This window comes from Lemur catta, chromosome 11, assembly GCF_020740605.2.
Source record: "Lemur catta isolate mLemCat1 chromosome 11, mLemCat1.pri, whole genome shotgun sequence".
Taxonomy (NCBI): domain Eukaryota; kingdom Metazoa; phylum Chordata; class Mammalia; order Primates; family Lemuridae; genus Lemur; species Lemur catta.
Genome location: NC_059138.1, coordinates 77,717,815 through 77,738,045, shown reverse-complemented (window position 1 = coordinate 77,738,045; position 20,231 = coordinate 77,717,815). Strand labels below are relative to the sequence as shown.

The following is a 20,231-nucleotide window of genomic DNA, read 5'->3' as shown; positions in this document are numbered from 1 at the left end:
CTTTAAAACTGGTGACATGGTAATAGAAAAATCTATAAGGTAGTGATATAGAATAGATGCCAAGGGAATAAATGATTTCAAAATGACTTACATCCACCAAAATTTCTGTCTAGATTTTTTGAATTCATATTGTTCTAGGTATGACATTTATAGACACTTATGACCAGGTTCAATATAAAAATCAAAGTTGACTTAATTCCTGGCTTCTGATCCAAGAGGCCAATAGGGGAGCTCAACAATCAGTGATGGGGACTTTCTGGCTTCTCTCAATCCCTCAGGGATGAGGAAGGTGAGATCTCTCCCCAGAGGACACCCAAAGAGGGCTGCCCTCCACGGACCGACCACTCTGCTCGTGAAACAAATATTGGGGTGAACAAATTTGGGGCTGACATTTCACTGGGGCCTTCTCTGTGCCGGATGTTTTACATATGCATCATTCCATAATGCTCACAGCAATCATGAAAAGTAGAGATAATTACATATTGCCATTTTGCAAACATGAAAAATGAGGCCTGGAAAGGCTGAATAACTTTTCCAAGGTCACATAGCTAAAGAGCGGTGGAGCCAGGCTTCAAGACTTCTCCACTGTTGACTAATTTGCTCATTTACTTTTGGTTGGAGGGCGTTCATATAGTGCTCTTCCCTTCATCGCCTCCCTGCCTGACTTCGACTCTCATTTTCACAGACTTCCTGCTTTGGGTCAGAACTTTTAGACAGAGTCCTAAATACGAAGTCTCCTCTGGTCAGATGACCTTCATCAGTCAGCCTGGAAACAGGGAGATCCACGCAGCAGCTGTCTGGAGACTGGTTAGGTCCAGTCCTCAGAGTCTGACGACACCTCTTTGGGAACAGCCCAATATTTAGGTGGGACAAAGAATTTCTGGGCACCCGTCCATGGCTAGGTGAAGGAAAGGTCATGTTGTGGGTCCGTGTTGTGTGTTTACCTAGTGACACTTGACGGATTCCTGTAACTGAAGTTGTTGAGAAGTGAGCTCGCAGGATAAATTGACTCATCACCTGCTTGGAGGCAGGGGGAGCTCATGGGGCTGTCAGCTGGTTCTGCTGACAGTGTTCTCTTTCTCTAGATTAAGTGGGTCCACTTCGGATACTGTAGGGACGCCATGGGTAGAAATATGATGTTTTTTTTAAGAACTTTCCCTGGGGGTGGATAAGGAGAACAAATAAAATCCTTCCTTAGGAGAAGCGATTTGTTTTGTTTTACTTTTAAAAATTTCAGTCCAGGGTAGTGAGAAATGAGATTTTAACCCAGATCTGGATCTGAGCCCCAGGAATGCCAGATGAGGCCACAGAGGCTCTGAGAGGTTTGGGAACCTGTCCCAGGTCCCCCAGCTGGTGGGAGGCAGCTCCCAAATTTAATCCAGTTGTGCCGACTCCTTCCTAGAGCAGAGACTTGCCTGTGCACAGTGAGAAATTTGTCCCGTACCTTTTGGGCCCTTGTCCATCCATGCTAGCACGTAGGTGGAATTTAATGAAGAGCTGATGAAGGAAGGGAGGCAGGAGAAGGAAGAAGAAAAGAGGATGGAGAGAGAAAGCCTCGAGTTGGGGTCTCAGTGCTGTCCCTCCCCAGGCCAGGCCCTTTCTTTCTCTCATTCAGAATATGGGAAAGCTGTTTATCAAAACTCACCTTGGGCAGGAGGAGAGTCCTGGCACCATCTCTTGGAGGTCTGGGGAGTTGAGAAACATACACCTGCTTAAAAATCGGGACTGTAAAAATATCTTTTTCCATGTGATAAACATTTACCAACTTTCTACCACGTGCAATAATTTGGACCAGAGTCCAAACCGTGAAGTGAGATAAAGCGGAACCTCCTGAGGACCTCCCTGTGCTGGACACACCACGGACATTGCCTCCTCCAACCCTGGTAGCTGCTCCAGGAGGCAGGTCCTGTTGTTTCCAAGTCACAGATGAGAAGTCTGAGGCCCCCAGAGGGTGAGTGACTTGGGTCTAGCAGGCCTGAAGGGAGCTGAGCCTTTTGAGGGGTTCTTTGAGGGTATGAAGAAAGATGCCCTTGAGTAAGAAACACTTGGCTTGAGTAAAAGGAATCGTAGACAGCCACAAGCTTGTCCAAAATCAGTTTCAGGAAGTTGGCTGCCGTTGCCTGCGGGGTTTCCTGGAGCTTCCATGTGTGAGCCAGTCACCAAATTCAGGTACTTTCATTTTTTGACCTGGCTGTTATTTTTTTTTCTTAACATGCTGATTCCTTAGGGACCCCGAAGTGTTGAATTCCCTTGGCTGATACAGGTTGTGCTGGGCACGCATACAGCTTGTGAACTGAGAATTCCCAGGGGCATACCCTTGCCCCTGTCCCACTGCTGCCCGCCAGCCATCCCCAGGTTATGCCCTGTGCAGGGCCCAGCTCTCATGGGCGAGAGGGAAGCACATGGAAAATGTATCGGTGAGTGAGTCATTGGCAGGTTTTCCTGTTTTGAAGATGCTGATAATAGTCATGGGCCAATATTCATACCAGATCGAATACAGACTTTTTCATCTCAGAGCTTTGAATGCCTGTGATGTGCTGGACCTTTGACTAGGATATAACTTAATTCTGAGAAGTCGGTTTTATTATTCCCATTGTATAGATGAGGACACACCAGCTCTAAGAGGTTAGGGAACTTGCCCATGGTCCCCCAGCTGGTGGGAGGCAGAGCCCAAATTCAAGTTCAGTTGCTCTAACTCTGAGTCCTTGCCAGAGCAGAGGCTTGCCCCTGGCCCAGAGCACAGTGAGGTGTTTGTCTTATACCTTTGGGGCACTGGTCCATTCATCTGCTGCCCCTAGAACCTCTCTAGTGGGGCCTAACTGTGCTGTCTGGCTCTTTGGATCCAACGTGCCTGAGCGGGTAGATGGAAGGACAGCATGTTACCTGCTATATCCATCTCCTTGGCTACAGGATGGCCCCCTTGGGGGTTGGTCTCTGCCTGTCTCTTTCATCAAGATGTAATGGGGATGTTTTGTGCTGCTCCCAGATGCATAATGTGGTCATGCAGCACCAGAGAGCACTAGGCAGAGCCCTTGCTGGTATCTGGTCGGCTGGGAGCAGCCCCCTCTGCTGGGGCTCTCGCCTTGCCAGGTTTGGACAGTGGAAGTGAATGTGAATTGAGTGGCATTGTCTGTGCTGCTGCCCAAGAGACAGACAGTCAACACTTCTGTTTCATGATTGCTTAGTAATAATAACAACAATAGTAGAAGTGGTAATAATAACAACAGCAAATGCTCATTGAATGATTACAAGGTGCCAGGCACTGTTTTAAACATTTTACAAATATTAACTCATTTAAATTTTCACAATAACACTTTAAGTAGGTACAATCATTATCTACCCATTTAATAGGTGAGAATATTGAGGCACAAAGAAGTCACATAATTTGCCCATGGTCACACAGAAAATAAGGGAGCTGGGATTTGAATTTATGGAGTTGGTTTCTGACATATCATTTAAACATAAATTGGCTTGACATGGTGGCTCACACCTGTAATCCTAGCACTCTGGGAGGCCGAGGCGGGAGGATTGCTTGAGGCCAGGAGTTCAAGACCAGCCTGAGCAAGAACGAGACCCCGTATCTACAAAAAATAGAAAAATTAGCCAGGTGTGGTGGTGGATGCCTGTAATCCCAGCTACTTAGGAGGCTGAGGCAGGAGGATTGCTTGAGCCCAGGGGTTTGAGGTTGCAGTGAGCTATGATGATGTCACTGCACTCTAGCTGGGGTGACAGAGCAAGATGCAGTCTCAGAAAAAAACCAAAACACAAACCAAGAAAAACCTCAAAAAACCAAAAACCAAGCATATTAAATAAATTGGTCCTCACTGGGCTGTTGCTCTGTTCCAGGCACAGCCTTAGCCTTGGAATAGAGGTGAACCAGACACAGGCAGCCAAAGCAGTTTTGGGGCAATACCCAAAAAGTTGCTGTTCCTCTTTCTCATTTTTCCCCTCCTTTTTCTGTCTTTTTCTAACTTCTCCAAAATCTTATATTTACTTTTTTGTCCTCCTCAACCTTTTCTCATTTCTTACACTGGCATCTTGTAGCTAGTCACCAAACTCAGGTTTAGGGGATTATCTGTGAGCTCCTTGAGGTCGGGAACTGTGCGCCTGATAATCCCAGCAGCTGCACAAAGCCTGATGCATAAAATGTGCTGGTTATATGTTTGTGGCATGGAGGGATCGATGGATGGACAGATGGACTGATGAATTTCAGCCCCTCTACCCAGCGATCAACCTCAAAATAACCTTTGCGAGGTTCTGACTTGAAGAAAGTAGAGACAAAACAAGAAGCTGCAACTAGGAGACTGGATTAGAAGTCAGAACAACGACACACTATTATTGATTTGCAGTTCATAGAACATTTTCATACACCTTGTATTTAATCCTCATAATAACATGTGTTAGAGGTGGAGAAGATGCTATTACCTCCATTTTACAGGTGAGAAAACTGAGGTCAATAGAGGTGACTTGCCCAAGGTCATGTTACTCTGTATCCAGTGGTTCTCCCAATACCCACAGGCTGGCCAGACCCAGAGCAGGGCAGGGGAGCCAGGTGAGCAGCTGAGCAGCCCTGTGGCCAGGTGAGGCTGAGTGAGCAACAGGAATCCCTTGGCTGGGCTGGCAGAGATGTTGGCTGAGGGAACTGGCTGCTTGTGTTGGAAATGCAGCACTCACTACTAGGTGCCTTAAGCCCTCTCACTCACGCTTTGGAGAAAGGACAGGTGGGATGTGGACCCCCAGGGCTTTGCCACCAGATGGCTGGCTTGGCTGCCTCTCTCTTGGGGCTCCTACCCTGGTCATCTGACAGGACAGTCACATAGCCAGGGCTGCAGTGGGAGCCCTCTGTGTCTCCAAACAGGATGTTTATGCTAAGCTTTTAGAAAACTCCATCAAACAAGCTGCTTATGTCTTTTACCCAACTGAGTGAAACCTCCTGGGAGACATCTGTTTGTGAAAGTCATATGCTCAGGTCCCTGAGGATTAATTCCTTGTGTGAACCCTGCGTTAAGTGAAGTGGCAAAACACGTTGGAACTAGCCTGGGTGATTCTCGTGAAATACCTTTTGATTTCTTCTCATCTCCTTCCCTATGTAATTGCTCTGGGTCAGACTTAAACCATCTCTTGCCTCCTGAATGGTTTCCCTACTTCTGGTCTTTGTCTTCCACCCCCTCTGCACACAGCTGCCACAGTGCTGTATCGGAATCACAGTGGGACTGTGTTACCTCTCTGCCTAAACGTTCAATGTGTCCTTATTTCCCTTGTGAGGCATTTCTCACCACAGTCTACCAGGCCCTTCCTGTATTTGCATGAGGCTCCGCTGCCGCCTGTGCATACATAACTCTGGGAACACCACAGGATGAGCTCTGAAATCCCCAAGCTTGCCACTATTGCCTGGCTTCTGTGCTTTTCTTTCTTCTTGGGGTGTCCCTTCTCCTCTTAAGCATCCTTCAAGGCCCATTGCAAATGCATCCTCCTCAGTGAAGCTTTCCAAATGCTTTGCTTCGTTGCAGGCAGGACAAATATCCTTTGCTCTTTGGCTTCCATGGCATTTGGTAATATTTCTCATGTGATACTTAACACAATACATTTTAGTTATTTGTTTGTGTCTGGCTCCCAGGATATTCTCAGGCACAGGAGCGGGATGCCTGCTCAGCTCAGTCCCTGGTGCCCAGCACAAAACTATGGCTCCATCTCATGAATGTTTCATGACTAAATGATGTGGAAGCCAGAGGCCAGCAGGACAGCCCCCTGTAGTGTTGCATTCTCTGCCTTGCTTCTAGAGAGCAAGTAAACCTCAAGAAACCCAGAAATCTGACAATATTTTAACAAATGAAGGGGTGTGTGTGTGTGTGTGTGTGTGTGTGTGTGTGTGTGTATAATTCTTTCTGAGATTCGGGCTTCAGGGTCCCCCGATTCTACCTGTATTGCTGTCCTGAGAGCTTGTGGCTCTCTTGACACTTTTCTTAAATAAAAAATTCCATTGATCAAATCCCTCTTATGTGTCAATAACTTAAAACAGGTTCTTGAATGCAATGCCCACAGAGACTCTAGGAGACAGATATTGTTATGCTTATTTAAAAGATGAGGAAACTGAGGCTTAGGGAAGTTAAGTAACTTGGCAAAGGTCACAGAGATAGTAAATGGTAGCCCAAGGCTGTTCAAAATGTGGTCCATGTGCAAATTCTTAGGCCCATACCAGCCTCACTAAGTCAGAAACTTTAGGGTGAGGCTCAGGAATCCATGTTTTAACAAACTCTCCAGTCGGTTCTGATTCACTGTCAAGTTTAAGAATTTTGAGTATGGTCTAGTATATTCAAACTGAGGTCTCTGCAAATACAAAGCCTAGGCTCATTCTACTCCCCTATTTTTGCTGCTCTCTCAGTGGGAAAGGAAGGGGTGTGGGGTAGGACCCTCTGGCATAGAAATAAATCTGGGCGGTTTATCTTGGTGTCTCCCATCGGAGTGGCCTTGACTCCCATGAACTCATTAATGCTCTTAACAGCTTTGCAAGGTGACGTCAGTGATCCTGGGTTCATGCTCTGGGCTCTCAGCAGCCTCTGGGATCTCTTGTTATCAGTGTGGGCGATTTCCAAAACAGGGAGACTTGGGTTTCGGAGCTCTTCTGGGAATAGTTTGGCAACAGGGAAAGGTTAAGTGTTTCAGGTACCTCAGGCTGGCTCCGTGAGACAGATTCTTAAGAAGAAAGGAAAGAATTTTTTGGATTCTTTTCCAAGTCAGATTTAAAAGTGTGTATTTGATTTTCTGGGGCAGCCATTATCTCCTGAGAGAATTTCAGGGGTGGGGGTTTGTTGGAAGCATAGAGTTGAGTGCAAGGTTCAGACCCCTGTGTAGTGCATCCCTTCTTGGTGGGGGGTACCACTCCTCTGCAGCAGGGGTCTCTGAAATCTCTGCCTTCCTATCTCGTGCCTGCACATGTATGTATGTAAGCACATACACAAGTATACACACGTGTACACTTATACAACACACACTTTCTTACATACACTGGGTGCATTTCCCTCAGTTGGTGCTGTCTCTGATGAGTAGTAGCAAAAACATCAGGATCTTTCTGTCTTCATCATCTGCCTAGAAAATAGCATTTGTTTATTGTGAAGGAAGCCACTGGGCTTTCTGGCTACATTTTAAAGTTGAGAGGGAAGGGAGAGGGTTTTTTTTTTCCCTGCACTCTTAGGAGGTCTGGTAGAGGATGGTTGTGCCTTTCCATCCAGGGGCAACACCCACAGTTTTCTACCTTCTCATGAATGTGCAGGGGACCTGAGTATCCTGGACCTGTCAGTTCAAGTGACATCACAGTAGCAAGTCAAATGTGACTGGCATTTGTCCCCACCTGCATAACATAAGACTTCCAGCTCCTCCAGAGTTTCATCCTGTTGTTTCTGGAGATATGCATGTGAGAAGTGTCGCGTGTACGAAACCACTGTTTTGTTCCCTTTCAGCTGCAACAATAACGCCAGCAATGACCAGTACTCACATGGACTCTTGGGGTCTAGTCCAGCCCAGGTCCTCAGACAAGCCCTGCATGGCCTCATTTCATTGTTTCTCTGGTGCACAGGACTTTTGTGCATCCCTGTCCTGTCTGGTCCCATTCCCCTTCCCTCATGCCCATTACGTTTTCTCAGTAGTGAGCTGCCTGTGCTTTCCAAGTGCATCCTGCTGATTCCTTGCCCTAGAATAGTGTTTTTGGGCTTGTCTGCTAGGAAAATTCCCTTCCCTGATTTAAAAGCAAATCAGTCACCACCCCATCTAGGAAAGGTTCTCTGATCTCTGCTCCCTGCCCTCAGAGTGGGCACTCCCTCTTCTGGGCTCTGCTGGGCGTGTGCCTGTGTATTGTGTTTATCATGCAGCGTTGCCCTTTATTATGTAGACATCATCTCCCCGTGTCTGCAACCTCCGTGTCTAGCTCAATGCCTGGCGCAATGCTTATGCTACAGAAATGTTTGTTTGAATTCAATTGAAACCATCTTGGCCTTCCCTGAACCCTTCCATCTCCCCAGCTGCATAAACTCAATTGTCTTTTAAAAGCCATCATGACCTTTGGAAATCTATCATTTTAAGGTAAATGAGAAAGTGGCGAAAAGAACAGCCTATTAGATATAAGCAGATTCTCTCTCCACCTCTGGGGTTCCATTCATTGCAAGGCATTTGCATGAAGAACAGCAGCTGTGTTCTCTGGAAGGCCCGTGATGCTGATGGGGCATCGCGGGGTTTGGGTAAAGGCCAATTCGGTTGTGGATGGCATAGAAAGGCTGTTTACCGAAGCGGCAAAAAGCATCTTGTTATAAGGTCACCAATGAGGTGGCCCTTAGGACTGTGTTTAAATAAGGATTCAGAAAGTCTGAATTTACTGGGTTTTTGAAAATGTGAGTTCTACTTCTACAGATAACCTTCAATTCTCACTTCATAATGAATATCGATGCCTACTTCATAGGTTGTCACAAGCCTTAAATATCATTCTCTCTAAGGTCCATGATCTCTCACCAAGACACTTGCAATAGCCCCAATTGCCCCTCCCACCCCAAAGCTATTCTCCGTACAACAGCAAGAACAATCTTTGGAAAACAACTCTGGCTTTGCATCCACTGTGCTACTCCAAGTGTGGCCCTCAGAGCCAGTCTGTGAGCTGTTTGCTATTGTTAGGCCATGAGAAAGCACACGCATTGAGGTCAAGCATTTAGAAACTTTTATAGTAACTGGCAGAATAATTTTGTCTTGGGCTTGTATTTTGTATATCTTTTAATTTCAATTTTCTAGTAATTAATTTTTATTGTATTTTACAAAAGTATGTCTTTGACACCTTGGAAGTAAATAGTTTGAGCAGTGCTGGCCTACAAGGCCTGAAGGCTGTGGCCCTGCCTGCCCTCCTGGATTGGTTTTTGGTCCTCTCCTGTCCTCCTCTGTGCCGCGGCTGCCCTCGCCTCGTCACACATTCATCCTCCTTCCGCGTGGATCTGTGCAAATGCTGTCGTCTCTGCCTGGATGCTTCCTCCCTGCCTGCCCTGCCCGTGCACTTGATTCTTGCTTATCCTTCATGTAAGGCTGGTGGCAGGTACCTCTCCGTTCCCTAATGAAAAAAGAAGAAGCCCCTCCTATTCCTGAATACCCACTCTAAAGCTGAAACAAAGAAATTCCTCACTCCTTGCACCGACATCTCCTGGCCGAAGAAACTCCCATCCCCCAGTCCTAAGAACCTATATAAACCCACTCAGACTTCTGGGTGGCGCGGCCTCTCTGGTACCACTCTGTGGGTCCCCTGAGGCTCGCCCGGGTCCCTCTCTCTCAGGGACTCGTTACCCCCACCCGGGAGCGCTCCAATAAAGCCTCTTTACTTGTCCCTTTCTACTCTGCTCGTCTTTCTTTCTCTGGCGCTGGCTACTTCAAAGAAACCTTACACTTCAGGTCTCAGTTCACACATCAGTTTCTCAAAGAAGTCTTTCTTTTTCCTCCAGACTAGATAGTTCTATGTTTTCTTTGCACCTGGTTCTTTTCCTTCGTAGTACTTTACAAAGTCATCATCAGAGTTAATTGTATAATTTGTTGTTTAAAGCCTGTCTTACTACTAGAATATTTATTCCCTGCCTTGTGGTTTGAGCCCAGTCATCCTGGGACCTTGCACAGTACTTGGCACAGAGCAGATGTTCAAGAAACAGTGAGTGAGCAAATGAAGAATCAGTTGGAAAACGTGCTTTGTACATTGTTTGTATACTTACATTAGTTATAATTTTAAAACGAGAGCAGTTGACTAACAGTAGGCAAGTCAGAGAGGAGGGGACACAAAGCGATCTGTATAATACACAATTAGATCATTGCTCCCTGAATAATTGAAATTTGCCTAAAATATTCATAACTGCTAAGTATCCTGGCTCTATAGGGAAATGTAAAATGGAACCATCCCTGTAGACATTAGCTATCAATTGAGTTGTCTTCACACCCCCAGGGCTGAGACCTGATTGGTACAATCAGTCAGACTAGATCTCACCTAAAAGGACCTCCCTGCGGCTAGAGAGCAGAGTGTGATGAGGGAAGTAGCAAGTGACGCACCTAGATTAATGCCCATGCTCGACCTTTGTATGCAATCGTAAGGAGTTTGGACTTTGTTTTAATAGCAAGGGGCAGCCACGAAAGTTTAAGGGGAGACAGGGTGGAGAATGAGAATGGAGAAACGGCAAGGGGTTGTGGCTGCTTAAATGAGATCTTTATTATTCATGGGTTGATGGTCAGTGTGTGTATTAACCTTCTCTGAGCCAGGCTTTGTGCTGGGGCAAGGTGGGAGCAATCAGCCAGACATGGACGACCCTTGGGGCAGGGGAGCAGTGAGGAAGCTACTGCAGCAACCCAGAGAGGAAGTGTGGTGGCTGGAGTAGGGGCTGGGGTCATCACAGCAGCAGTGGCTGGAAGGAGGCAGACGGACTAGAGGTAGAATGGACAGGACTTCATATGGATTAACTGTGGAAAGGTGAGAGGGAAAAGGAGTGAGGGATGATGGATGCTCAGGGGCCTGGTTGGAAAACTGGGCGGGTAATAGTGCCCTTCCCTGTGCCGGCTCCAGGCTGCTCATGCTGTGCTTAGAGTGGACCAACCCAACTTCAAGTGTGCAGGTCGACGTGAGGCGGGGAGGGCACCGGGGGCCTATTCCTGGGCTTCCTGATGTAGGGTCAGGTCTGCCCGGACTGTGGACATGCCAGGTGCAGGTGGGTGAATGCAGGAGTATATCCAGCTGTGAAAGGCTGGGGACAGAGGCTGGGGAACAGGGGTAGGCTGATAGAGAATCTGCTACCACAGTTTAAAGAATTTAGCATTAGCCACGTGCATATGCGTGTGTGTGTGTGTGTGTGTGTATGTGTGAGAGAGAGAGAGAGGTGCGCATGTGCATGTGGGGGTGTGTGTGTGTTGATAATCCATCATTTTCTTTATCTGCATCATGCTTCACTAGAGCTCTTGACTTAATCCGGCTTGACTTGTACAAATGTCGCCATCTGGCACTAGATCATGCGCCTTTTCAATCAAAAGGAGCAGAATGATTCCATTCAGAAATGCAAGCCCATGACTGGATGCCTTCGTGGGGTGTGCCAGCCAAACCTGAACTTGTAATCAGCCTTTGAGGTATTTTTTAAGTAAAAAGCTTATTTGGATTAACCATGAAACAGATTTCATGCAAGAAAAGGTCTCATGGTTTCAAGGGCTTTACTCTGCCCTGAATGGTTAAAACAAACCCAAGGTCACCGGGTGTGCTGATGGAGGGGCTTCAGGCAAGTTGCTTCTGAGATGAGAGGGGAGAGGATGTGGCTGCGACATTATCAGTGACCATCGTCAAATGTGTATTTATAGCCCCCTCGCACCGCGCAGACAGCACTGCCGTGTGGTTCAGTAGGAAGCGTATTAGGCAGAGCATTAGAGCCCACAGCAGGGCTTCTCCAGGTGTGGTCAGTGGACCACCTGCATCAGCGACGACTGGGAGGGGAGCCTGGATTCCTGTCTGAGCTGGACCCGGGAAACCCCACTTTTAACAGGCTCCTCCCTGGGTGATTGTGATGCACACGTAACTTGAGAATGGCTCCTCAAAGACAGACCTCTGTCTCCAGCTCTGCCGCCCAGCGGCTGTGTGTGACATGCAGGGTTTCCTCTGTTAGCCTCAGACATGTCATCTATAAAATGGGGGTAGTAGCGGTGTCTGCCCCAGAGGCAGGGGCTCATGAGGATTTAATAAAGTCCTCAACACAGTGCTGGGCAGGCAGTCAGTGCCCAGTAAATGGGAGCTATGGTGTCATTTTTCAGCTTCTGACAGGCTGGCTGACCCAGAACATGCTCAGAGGCGTGGAGTTTAACAGTGTGTGTGTACAGTGGAGCCATGGCATGTGGGCATATGACTTAGGAAAACTTAACTATATACCTTTATTTTTCTCTTTTTTATATAATTTAAAGAGAGATACAAATTTAAAATTTACATTTTGCATTTATGTACTTTATCATATATGCTGCCTTACCGCATGGACTATATCATCGAATTAAGGGATTTTCAAAGGCAACCCTTGAGCACATATGAATTTTGCTTTATGAGCTAATTTTAGAACCACACCCCCACAGAAGGTATGACTTCACTATACTAACGACACGATGATTGACTTATTTTTGTGCCTTGATTATTTTATCTGTAAAATTGAAATAATGACATCTCATGGGCTGTTGGGTGGATACGTGAGATAACAGTTGTGAAAGGCACTTAGTTCTTAAAAAGAAAAGGTTTTAAATTAGTCCAAAGTAGAATTGACAAAAATAGTTACCAGTGTCGTGGGATGGCTCTTAAAGATCAACTCCCAGATATGGATGTGGGGTGTCTTTTGTCTTTTTGCCACAGGTGGGAACGGCCTTTTTACTGAATTAGGCTGGTGTTTAAGGGGGCCTCTCTTTTTCCTCAGTGTCCTATGCAGCCACTGAGGGGACACACTTGCTGCCAGCACTGATGCCATTTCCCGTGGTCCAAGTAAAGCTTGGGCTTTACTGCAGATTCACTACGGTGCAGTTAAATGCTTTCTTCTGTGGGCTTGCATTTACCACTTCAAGGAAAGAACACCACAATGTGGTTCTCTTAGACATATTTTGTAGCATGTAGAAGCACCACTTTCAGTGAAATGATCTAGGTTGTTTGGCTAAGAATTGCAGAACCTTAGAATCTTGGAATGGACTTTTTATGCCCTATTTGAATTTCCTCCATGGCATCCCTGATAAAAGATTGTATAGGCCCTGATTGAACACTGCCAGCAGTGAAGGTGCTGTGTATGCGCCAAGGCAGCTCACTCCCTTCTGACATCTCTGACTGCTGGGAATCTTTATAACATCCTGAATTTTGACTCCCAAGAGCTTCCATCCATTGGCACCCTAGGGGATATGTCCAGTTCCTCTTCTGTATGACAGCTTTTCATACAATTGAAGACCATGGAGACTTCTCTTGCTTGCTGTAAACAACTCTCCTGATGCTCCTACCCAACATGTCTCATGTGTGTTCTTCACATATGCAGTAGCATTTATGTACAAAGCACAAAACCAAAAGGAAACTCTTCACATAGTCTTTTCTCTTCAGATGTTTTGTTTTCCAAGTGTTGGTGGCATTTTTGTCTATCAATGTGATTAGAAGTGAAGTACAGGGCAGCATCTGGGTCAGAGAGCATTTGCTGCACCAGAGGGTCTTGGCATGTTTATTACATCTATTTGATGAGAGGTAGTAATGGTTATTTGCAGAGGTTCTATTTTTCCCTTTTTAAATCCATCCTTCCAAGTCTCTCTGCAGAGCTCACTGCCTCTGGAGGCCTTCTGTCAGTCTGTGACTCCCCTCACCACCCTCGGCTTTGTATTTGTGTAATTCAGTGGGTCGTGTTTCTTCCAGGTTCTGAGAAATCCCTTCTGGGACTGAATCAAGCTGCTTTTCCAAATTTACATGCTGTTTTCATTCTCCATTTTTATTCTGTACTTCATGTTTATCTCTTGACTCCCCTGCTAGGTTATAAACCCATTTAAGGCTGATACTCTGGCTTGTACATCCAAGTATTGCTAATCCGGTGATTTTCCCATTCTTGGTGTTCAATGATTATGATATTGAAGAGGATTTGGTCTTCTCTTCCACTGTACATTCTCTCCCCTGGGGACTTTACCCATTGCAATGAGCTGTGGTTTGAGTCCCTCATTGTTTCTATCTATATAGCCCATTGTCAACTGGACAGTTCTACTTAGATGCCCCACAGAGACCTCAAACTCAACATGTATAATACTAATTATCTTTTACACTCTAACCTGAGCCACCTGAGTCTATTCTGAATGGCAACATGTCTGTCTTCAACTAACAGCTCTCCCCTGCCACTGCCCACATAATACACTGTTATTAATACTTATTGAGTCAATTCAATTCAACTTTGGAAATCTCCTCCCCATCCCCATTGCCGTGCCTCCCTGGAGGCCCTTACTACTATCATAGTTTGCTAGTAGAGGAAACTATGATCCTCAGCTTACAATGGGGTTATGTCCTGATACAGCAGTCCCTAGCCTTTTTGGCACCAGAGATCGGTTTCATGGAAGACAGTTTTTCCATGGATGGGGGTGGGGGGATGGGAAGCTCAGGTGGTGATGCAAACTGTGGGGAACAGCTGTAAATACAGCTGAAGCTTTGCTCTCTGGCCCACTGCTTACCTCCTGCTGTGCAGCCGGGTTCCTGAGTTTCACGGAAGATAATTTTTCCACAGATGGCGGGGCTGGGTGGGGCAGGGTGCTGGGGGGTGGGTAGGTGGAGCTCAGGTGGTGATGTGGGCTGATACTGGTCTGTGGACCTGGGGTTAGGGACTGCAGTCCTGATAAACCCATTGTAAGTTGAAAACATCGTAAGTCAAAAATGCTTTTAATATACCTAATCTATCAAACATCATAGCTTAGCCTAGCCTACCTTAAACATGCTCAGAACACTTACATTAGCCTACAACTGGGCAAAATCATCTGACTCAAAGCCTATTTCATAATAAAGTGTTGAATATCTCATGTACTTTATTGAAAGTGAAAACATGGAAAGGTTGCTTGGGTACCTGAAGTATAGTTTCTACTGGATGCATGTTGCTTTTGCACCATTGTAAAGTTGAAAAATGTTCAAGTCGTGTCACCATAAGTCAGGGACCATCTGTATTCACTGTGTCGCTTGTCTCTTCCACCAGGCCAACTTTTATGCCATTGCATGAGTGGACTTACTATGGCCCATCCATACCTACAGGGTGAAGTTAATTCATTGCCTTAACAAGTGGTTCTTGAGAGTTTACCATGTATCAGTCCCTGTTCTGGGCACTGAAGACACAGAAGTACATAAGACAAAATCCCAATTTGGGCCAATGAGGCCCTTGGCACCCCAGCCCCCGTCTGTGTTCCCTGCTTCATGTCTCACGGCACTTCTCTTGTCATTCCCTAACATGCCACACTCATGAGCCCTTCTTGGCCTTGGCACATGCTGATACATTTCGTCTGTCAAACTCCTACTCATTTTTGATAAGTTCAAGTGTCACTTCTGTGGTGCTGTCCTTGCTCTCCCAAACAGTGTCAGTCACTCCTTCTGGGTCCCCACAGCACTAATTTATGCACTTGTTATTGAACCTATAAGGTTGTGATTATCTGTTTACATGACTCTCTCTTCCACTGAGTGCTTCTTGAAGGCAGAGACTTTGTCTTATTTATCTCCTCAGCCTCGGTGCATAGTATTGTGCTTGGCACAGAGAAAGCACTCAGTATATTCAATAAAAATTATAGCCACCATTTGTTGACATCTTACATGCTATATATTGTGACAAGAAATTATTAATGTGGGTTGTCTCATTCATAACAGTCTTATGAAGTAGGTACTATTATTAAACCCATTCACGCGTGAGGAAACAGAGGCTTTGAGAAGTTAACATACCTGAGGTCACATGACTGGTCATTAGGAGAGTCAGGGTTTGAACTTGTGTTGTCTGGACTTCAGAGCCTCCGTTCTCCAGGAACATGCCTCCCAGTTTCTTGCAATAAATATTTCTTGAATGTGTCAATGCAGAAGAACTTCATAGGGGTTATAGATTTTCATGTTTCTACATTTCTGTGCAGGCTCACTTTTGCTAAGTGCTTCTTTTCTGTGTTCTAAGAAGATTCCAAGTATGTAAACACTGACCAGTAATGGCCAATAGCTAATTAGGGCTGTGTTCCCTGTGGGAGCATCTGAACTTCTGGGTTTTTTTGGCATTATCTAGTTGGCTTTGGAGTGGCAAAGCACATCCCCCAAACCCCAGCTCCTGTTTCCCACCTGCCTCTAATGGGGCAAAGCTCTTTCATCATGAGTATGAGAGTCAATGCCTGATTGCTATGGTCTGAATGTTTGTGTCCCCTCAAAATTCACATGTTGAAATCCTAACCCCCAAGGTGATGGTATTAGAAAGTGGGACCTTTAGGAAGTTATTGGAACATTAGGGTAGAGCCCTCATAATCGGGATTAGTGCCTTTATAAAAGAGACTCCAGAGAGTAGCTAGTCCCTTCTACCATCTGCGGACACAACAAGAAGGCAGGGGAGGGCTGTTAGTTGAAGTAAGACATGTTGCCATTCAGAACATGTCTATGAGCCAGAAGGCAGACCCTCACCAGACACCAAATCCGCCAGTGCCTTGATCTTGGACTTCCCAGCCTCCAGAACTATAGGAAATAAATTTATGTTGTTTATTAGCCACCTAGTTTGTGGCATTTGTTACAGCAGCCAGAGTGAACTAAGATACTGGTAGACCTAGAAGAGAAAACACAGTGACACGAACCGCTCCACAAGTGTGACTGGCCGGTATTAGGTCCTCTCCAGAGAGCAGAGGCAGGATGGTGGGGGAGGGGAGGGTGGTGAAAGGAGAAGCAGAAGGAGGATTGGGTTGGAGAAGGGACAGAAAATGGCATTAGAGGCATTTGACAAAGCTCACAGAAAGGAATTCTGCTCTTCATAAGTTGCTTTAGGACCAGCTTTGGGCAATCAAGGAGCTAATTATTTTATAAATGCAAGATATTTCAGAAATGGGAGGTATCTTAGGGGTTTTGTTGTTTCAGCTAAAGATAAGCAAAGAGAGGGGCTATCTGTCTGTCTGTCTGGGCCTGACAGGATGGCAGTACCAGGGTGGGGTCACCGGGGCTCCCACTGGTTTATTTACTTACCATGAGAAATTTAACTTCCAAGGGGACTAGGAATGTGTGTTGCAGTGAGTGCATTTTCTGCCTGGGTAGCAGCCTTGGCATAGGAAAAGCCCAGTCTTTGGGGTCCCCCAGACCTTGGCCAGGGTCCCTGCGGGCCACACACTGGTTATGCAAATTTGGCCCAGTCCCATCACCTCTCAGAGCCTCAGTTGCCTCATTTTTGAAACAAGAACCATGGCCTACCTTGAGGGGCTTTCCTGGGGACTCTGTAAGCTGACACCTACAGAGCACCTGGCACCTTTCCAACAGGATGTTATGCCCCAGAGGGAGGGGGATGGTTTATGTGAAATGCCAGGTAGAGTTTGTGCTGAAACACGGAGGCTCCAATGGCCCCGCTTGTCAAGCTGTGACCAGCTGAGGAATCCCACTCTCTACTGAGGAGCGTCCCTGCCAATGCAACTGTAAAATTCCCAGCTGCTGGCAGGGCAGCTACCGGAACAGTGTTAACGCTCTGGCATGTAACCGACACATTCCTTTTCCGCAGCTTCCTTTGTTAGTCACCACGAGCTCAGTGCCACCAACTTCTACTCTTGATTTCTTTGCGCCATGTCTTTCCCAAAAGCTTTGTTGTCCTTAATAGTTTTGGAAATCCTGGGTGTGTTGGTTTTCAGACATAAGCGTGGACCAGAATGATGTGGGGGGAACCTGTTTAAAATGTGGCTTCCTGGGAACCTGCTCACCCTTCTCCCCTCAAAACTGACCCAGGTTATGTGTGGGTGGACCTGGGAATGAGCATTTTAACAAACTTCTCAAGTGATTCCAATGCAGGAGGCAGGAGGCAGGATGACAACACACTGAGAAATAATTGTCTGTTCCCATTAACAACACCTTTACCCACAGAGTCTTATAATTCACATGACGTTTTTCAGTCCTTGGATTTTTGGAAACAAATGCTAGGTTAGGAGAACCAGACATAAAATACCTGCCCTCACAGTGAGGCCTAAAAAACTTCGGGTGTTGGTTTATGGTCCAAGACCCTCATGTAACAATCAGAGACGAGCCCTAAGGTCAAGTTGTGCCTGCTCCTTCTGAAATTCTAGCTTCAGTGACATTGCGAACCTTTCCCTCTTCTTGAGTCTCACAGCATTTTTCTGCAGCGCTTTCATGTTGCAATTGTCTTTTTAAAAATCTTTACATTCTCCTTGTCTTTTTGTGGACTGAAGTGAGGCCACGTCCCTTACCTTTTGAAGGTGTAAATATTAATAGTAAATACCCACAAATGAAAAAGAACTGAAGTGAATCCTATTTTGCACGTTCAATGTCAGGGCTCACAGACACCTCTTCTCAAAATGCCGCTTCAGTGCAGGAGCGGCCAGGTAGGGCAGTTGGTTCTGGAATACTGAGGGTGCTGGGGCAGCTAACTTTCACTCGTGATTTTGGCTGTGTGGCCTTGGGGGGCACCAAAAGTTTTAAGAACCAGTCTGGGCTCTGGCCTTCTATCTTGTTATCTAGCACCTGTCCTACTTGACCCAGGCCTGGTGACTATGTCCCGACTGCCTCTGTGCTCCCTCCTTGGCCCCCTGTGGACACTTTTCCATGTCCTCCCCATTTTTTTCCCCCATCTCTGCACGAAGAAAAAACGCCGCATTCGTTTGTTCATTCATTCATTCCTTCTACACATCAGGCGTGGGGGTGCTGCCTTTGTATCTGGCTTTTAGGCCTCTTCCTCCTACATTTCCATCATCTGTCAAAATGTAGAAGTAACTCACTGAGAGCAGAGTGTGATGTTATCTTGTCTTTGTGGAGGGAGCGTATCTCATAGTAGCTTTTGTAAAATCTGTCTCCTCGGAAACTCACTGACACATAAACACTCATCTTGAAAGGCCTTTGAGATACGCTTTGTTCTTTCTACACCCTGTTCAGAAACTCTTGTGACTAGGTGTCCTTCCTGATCAGGAATACCAGTATTCTCTCGTCCTTTTACTCAGGTCTGTATGTCCCAGATTTCAGAGTTTCTTTCTAGGAAAGAAAGTGATAAAGAAAACTAGCACTGATTTGGTACTAAGAGCTCAAAAGAATTTGCTCTTCACAGTTGCCCTCCAGTGCCCCCACGTTTACAGAAAACTCGGATAAATGACTTCTCCCAGGAAACAGGCAGGACTTAACCCAGGCCTGCCTGACTTACTTCCAGCTGTTGATCACTGGGACTCTTCCAGGCCCCGCTGTCACCACCTCCCGCTACATCCATGATGTTCTCGAAGACTTGACTTTTCTTCATATCTGTGGGATGGAAGCAGCACTTGTTTTGCCATTTGTGGTGTGCAGTTTGAACCGTTCTGCGCCTGCCCAGAGCCAGTTCCCATGACAGGCAGGTTAAGGAGGGTGTGCATCATTGACAATCACAGATAATTTCCATGTCCCATTGTTATCACCTCAAGCTGCTGATGTCTAAGGGCTCAAAGGACTGATTTGAGTGTTCTCTGTTCTCCTTGCTTTGTGAATAGTGTGTGCACACCAGCCTAGGAAGACAGGCACCTCCTGTGTGTGGAGCCACCTCTTAGGGTGCTCATTTGTAGAAAGCTCTTTGTCTGTGAACCATTTTCCTAAAAAAAAAAAAAATAAAGCATGCATATGTTCATTGTGCAAGAATGTGCAGTGCCTGTGTGATCCAGGCAAGACACACTCTTCCTCCTTCTTACCATCTCCCTGCTTACCTTAATCTATGTAAAAGGCTGTCTCTCCCTGGAGTTCAACAGGCATAAATCATTTCTGTCAGGTACTCCAGCAAGCCCAAGGTCATCCATCACTGTCTCCTGGGAATGAATCTGACTCAATCTTTCTCTTCTCCCCGTTCCCCTAAACTTTCCACAGGGCCCTGTGGAACTCTCTCCCTCTCATCAGCAAAATCCCTCGTGTCCTTAACCTCTTCTCTGAGTGGCCTCTTTACCTTTTTGCTCCTACTGAAACTGAGCTGTCTTCAGAGGTCACTACTTCCACTGGCTGTTTTATTCTCCCGTGGCCTCCTGGGCCAAGAGTCCCGCAGGTGAACTTCTCACTTCTATGGCGGCTTCAGGCCTCCTCCTGAGAAGCCCCTGGCTCTTTTGAAGCTTCTTCTATGAGTCTACACCTCCCACCGCCACTCCTTGTTTTAGTCACCTGTACCCCATCTCCAGTTGTTCCTCAAAAGATTTACACCTGGCCCCACCACTCTTACCATAGTTTTTGGTAATTTTGATATACCAAGTAGACGATCCTCTTAGTACCCTGCTCTTTCCATCAGTCGATGACCTTGATGACCTTGTCCTCTTAGCCACTCACTCCCACGGACATTCCCTAGACTTTATCATTACCAATTATTGCACCCCTCTAATACTGCCATTAACGACATCTCATTGACTACTCCTTCCCTTCCTCCCAATGCATTCCTTCTAGATGCCCACCTCCAACAATTATTCAACCTCCTGGGCACTCCAAAATCTTGAAGCTGTCTTCTTTTCACTGTCCATCTACTCCATCAGGCCCTCAGTCCCTTTCTTACCCATCTTGTTTGCAT

The 20,231-nt window shown here is 46.3% G+C and overlaps 1 protein-coding gene across 5 annotated transcripts in view; it reads left to right on the top strand.

The window, feature by feature from the left end:
- Window positions 1-20,231, top strand: part of PDE1C (phosphodiesterase 1C) — a 483,316-nt gene that overhangs the window by 32,122 nt on the left and 430,963 nt on the right. Inside the window, exon 1 of one of the 5 annotated variants that reach the window (XM_045564387.1) lies at window positions 1,868-1,951. The exons of the other annotated variants lie outside the window; for them this stretch is intronic. Coding sequence (XP_045420343.1) covers window positions 1,927-1,951 — 25 coding nt within the window. The 5' untranslated portion in view covers window positions 1,868-1,926. Of the gene's footprint in view, window positions 1-1,867; window positions 1,952-20,231 lie in introns of those variants that run through there. 5 annotated transcript variants of the gene reach the window in all.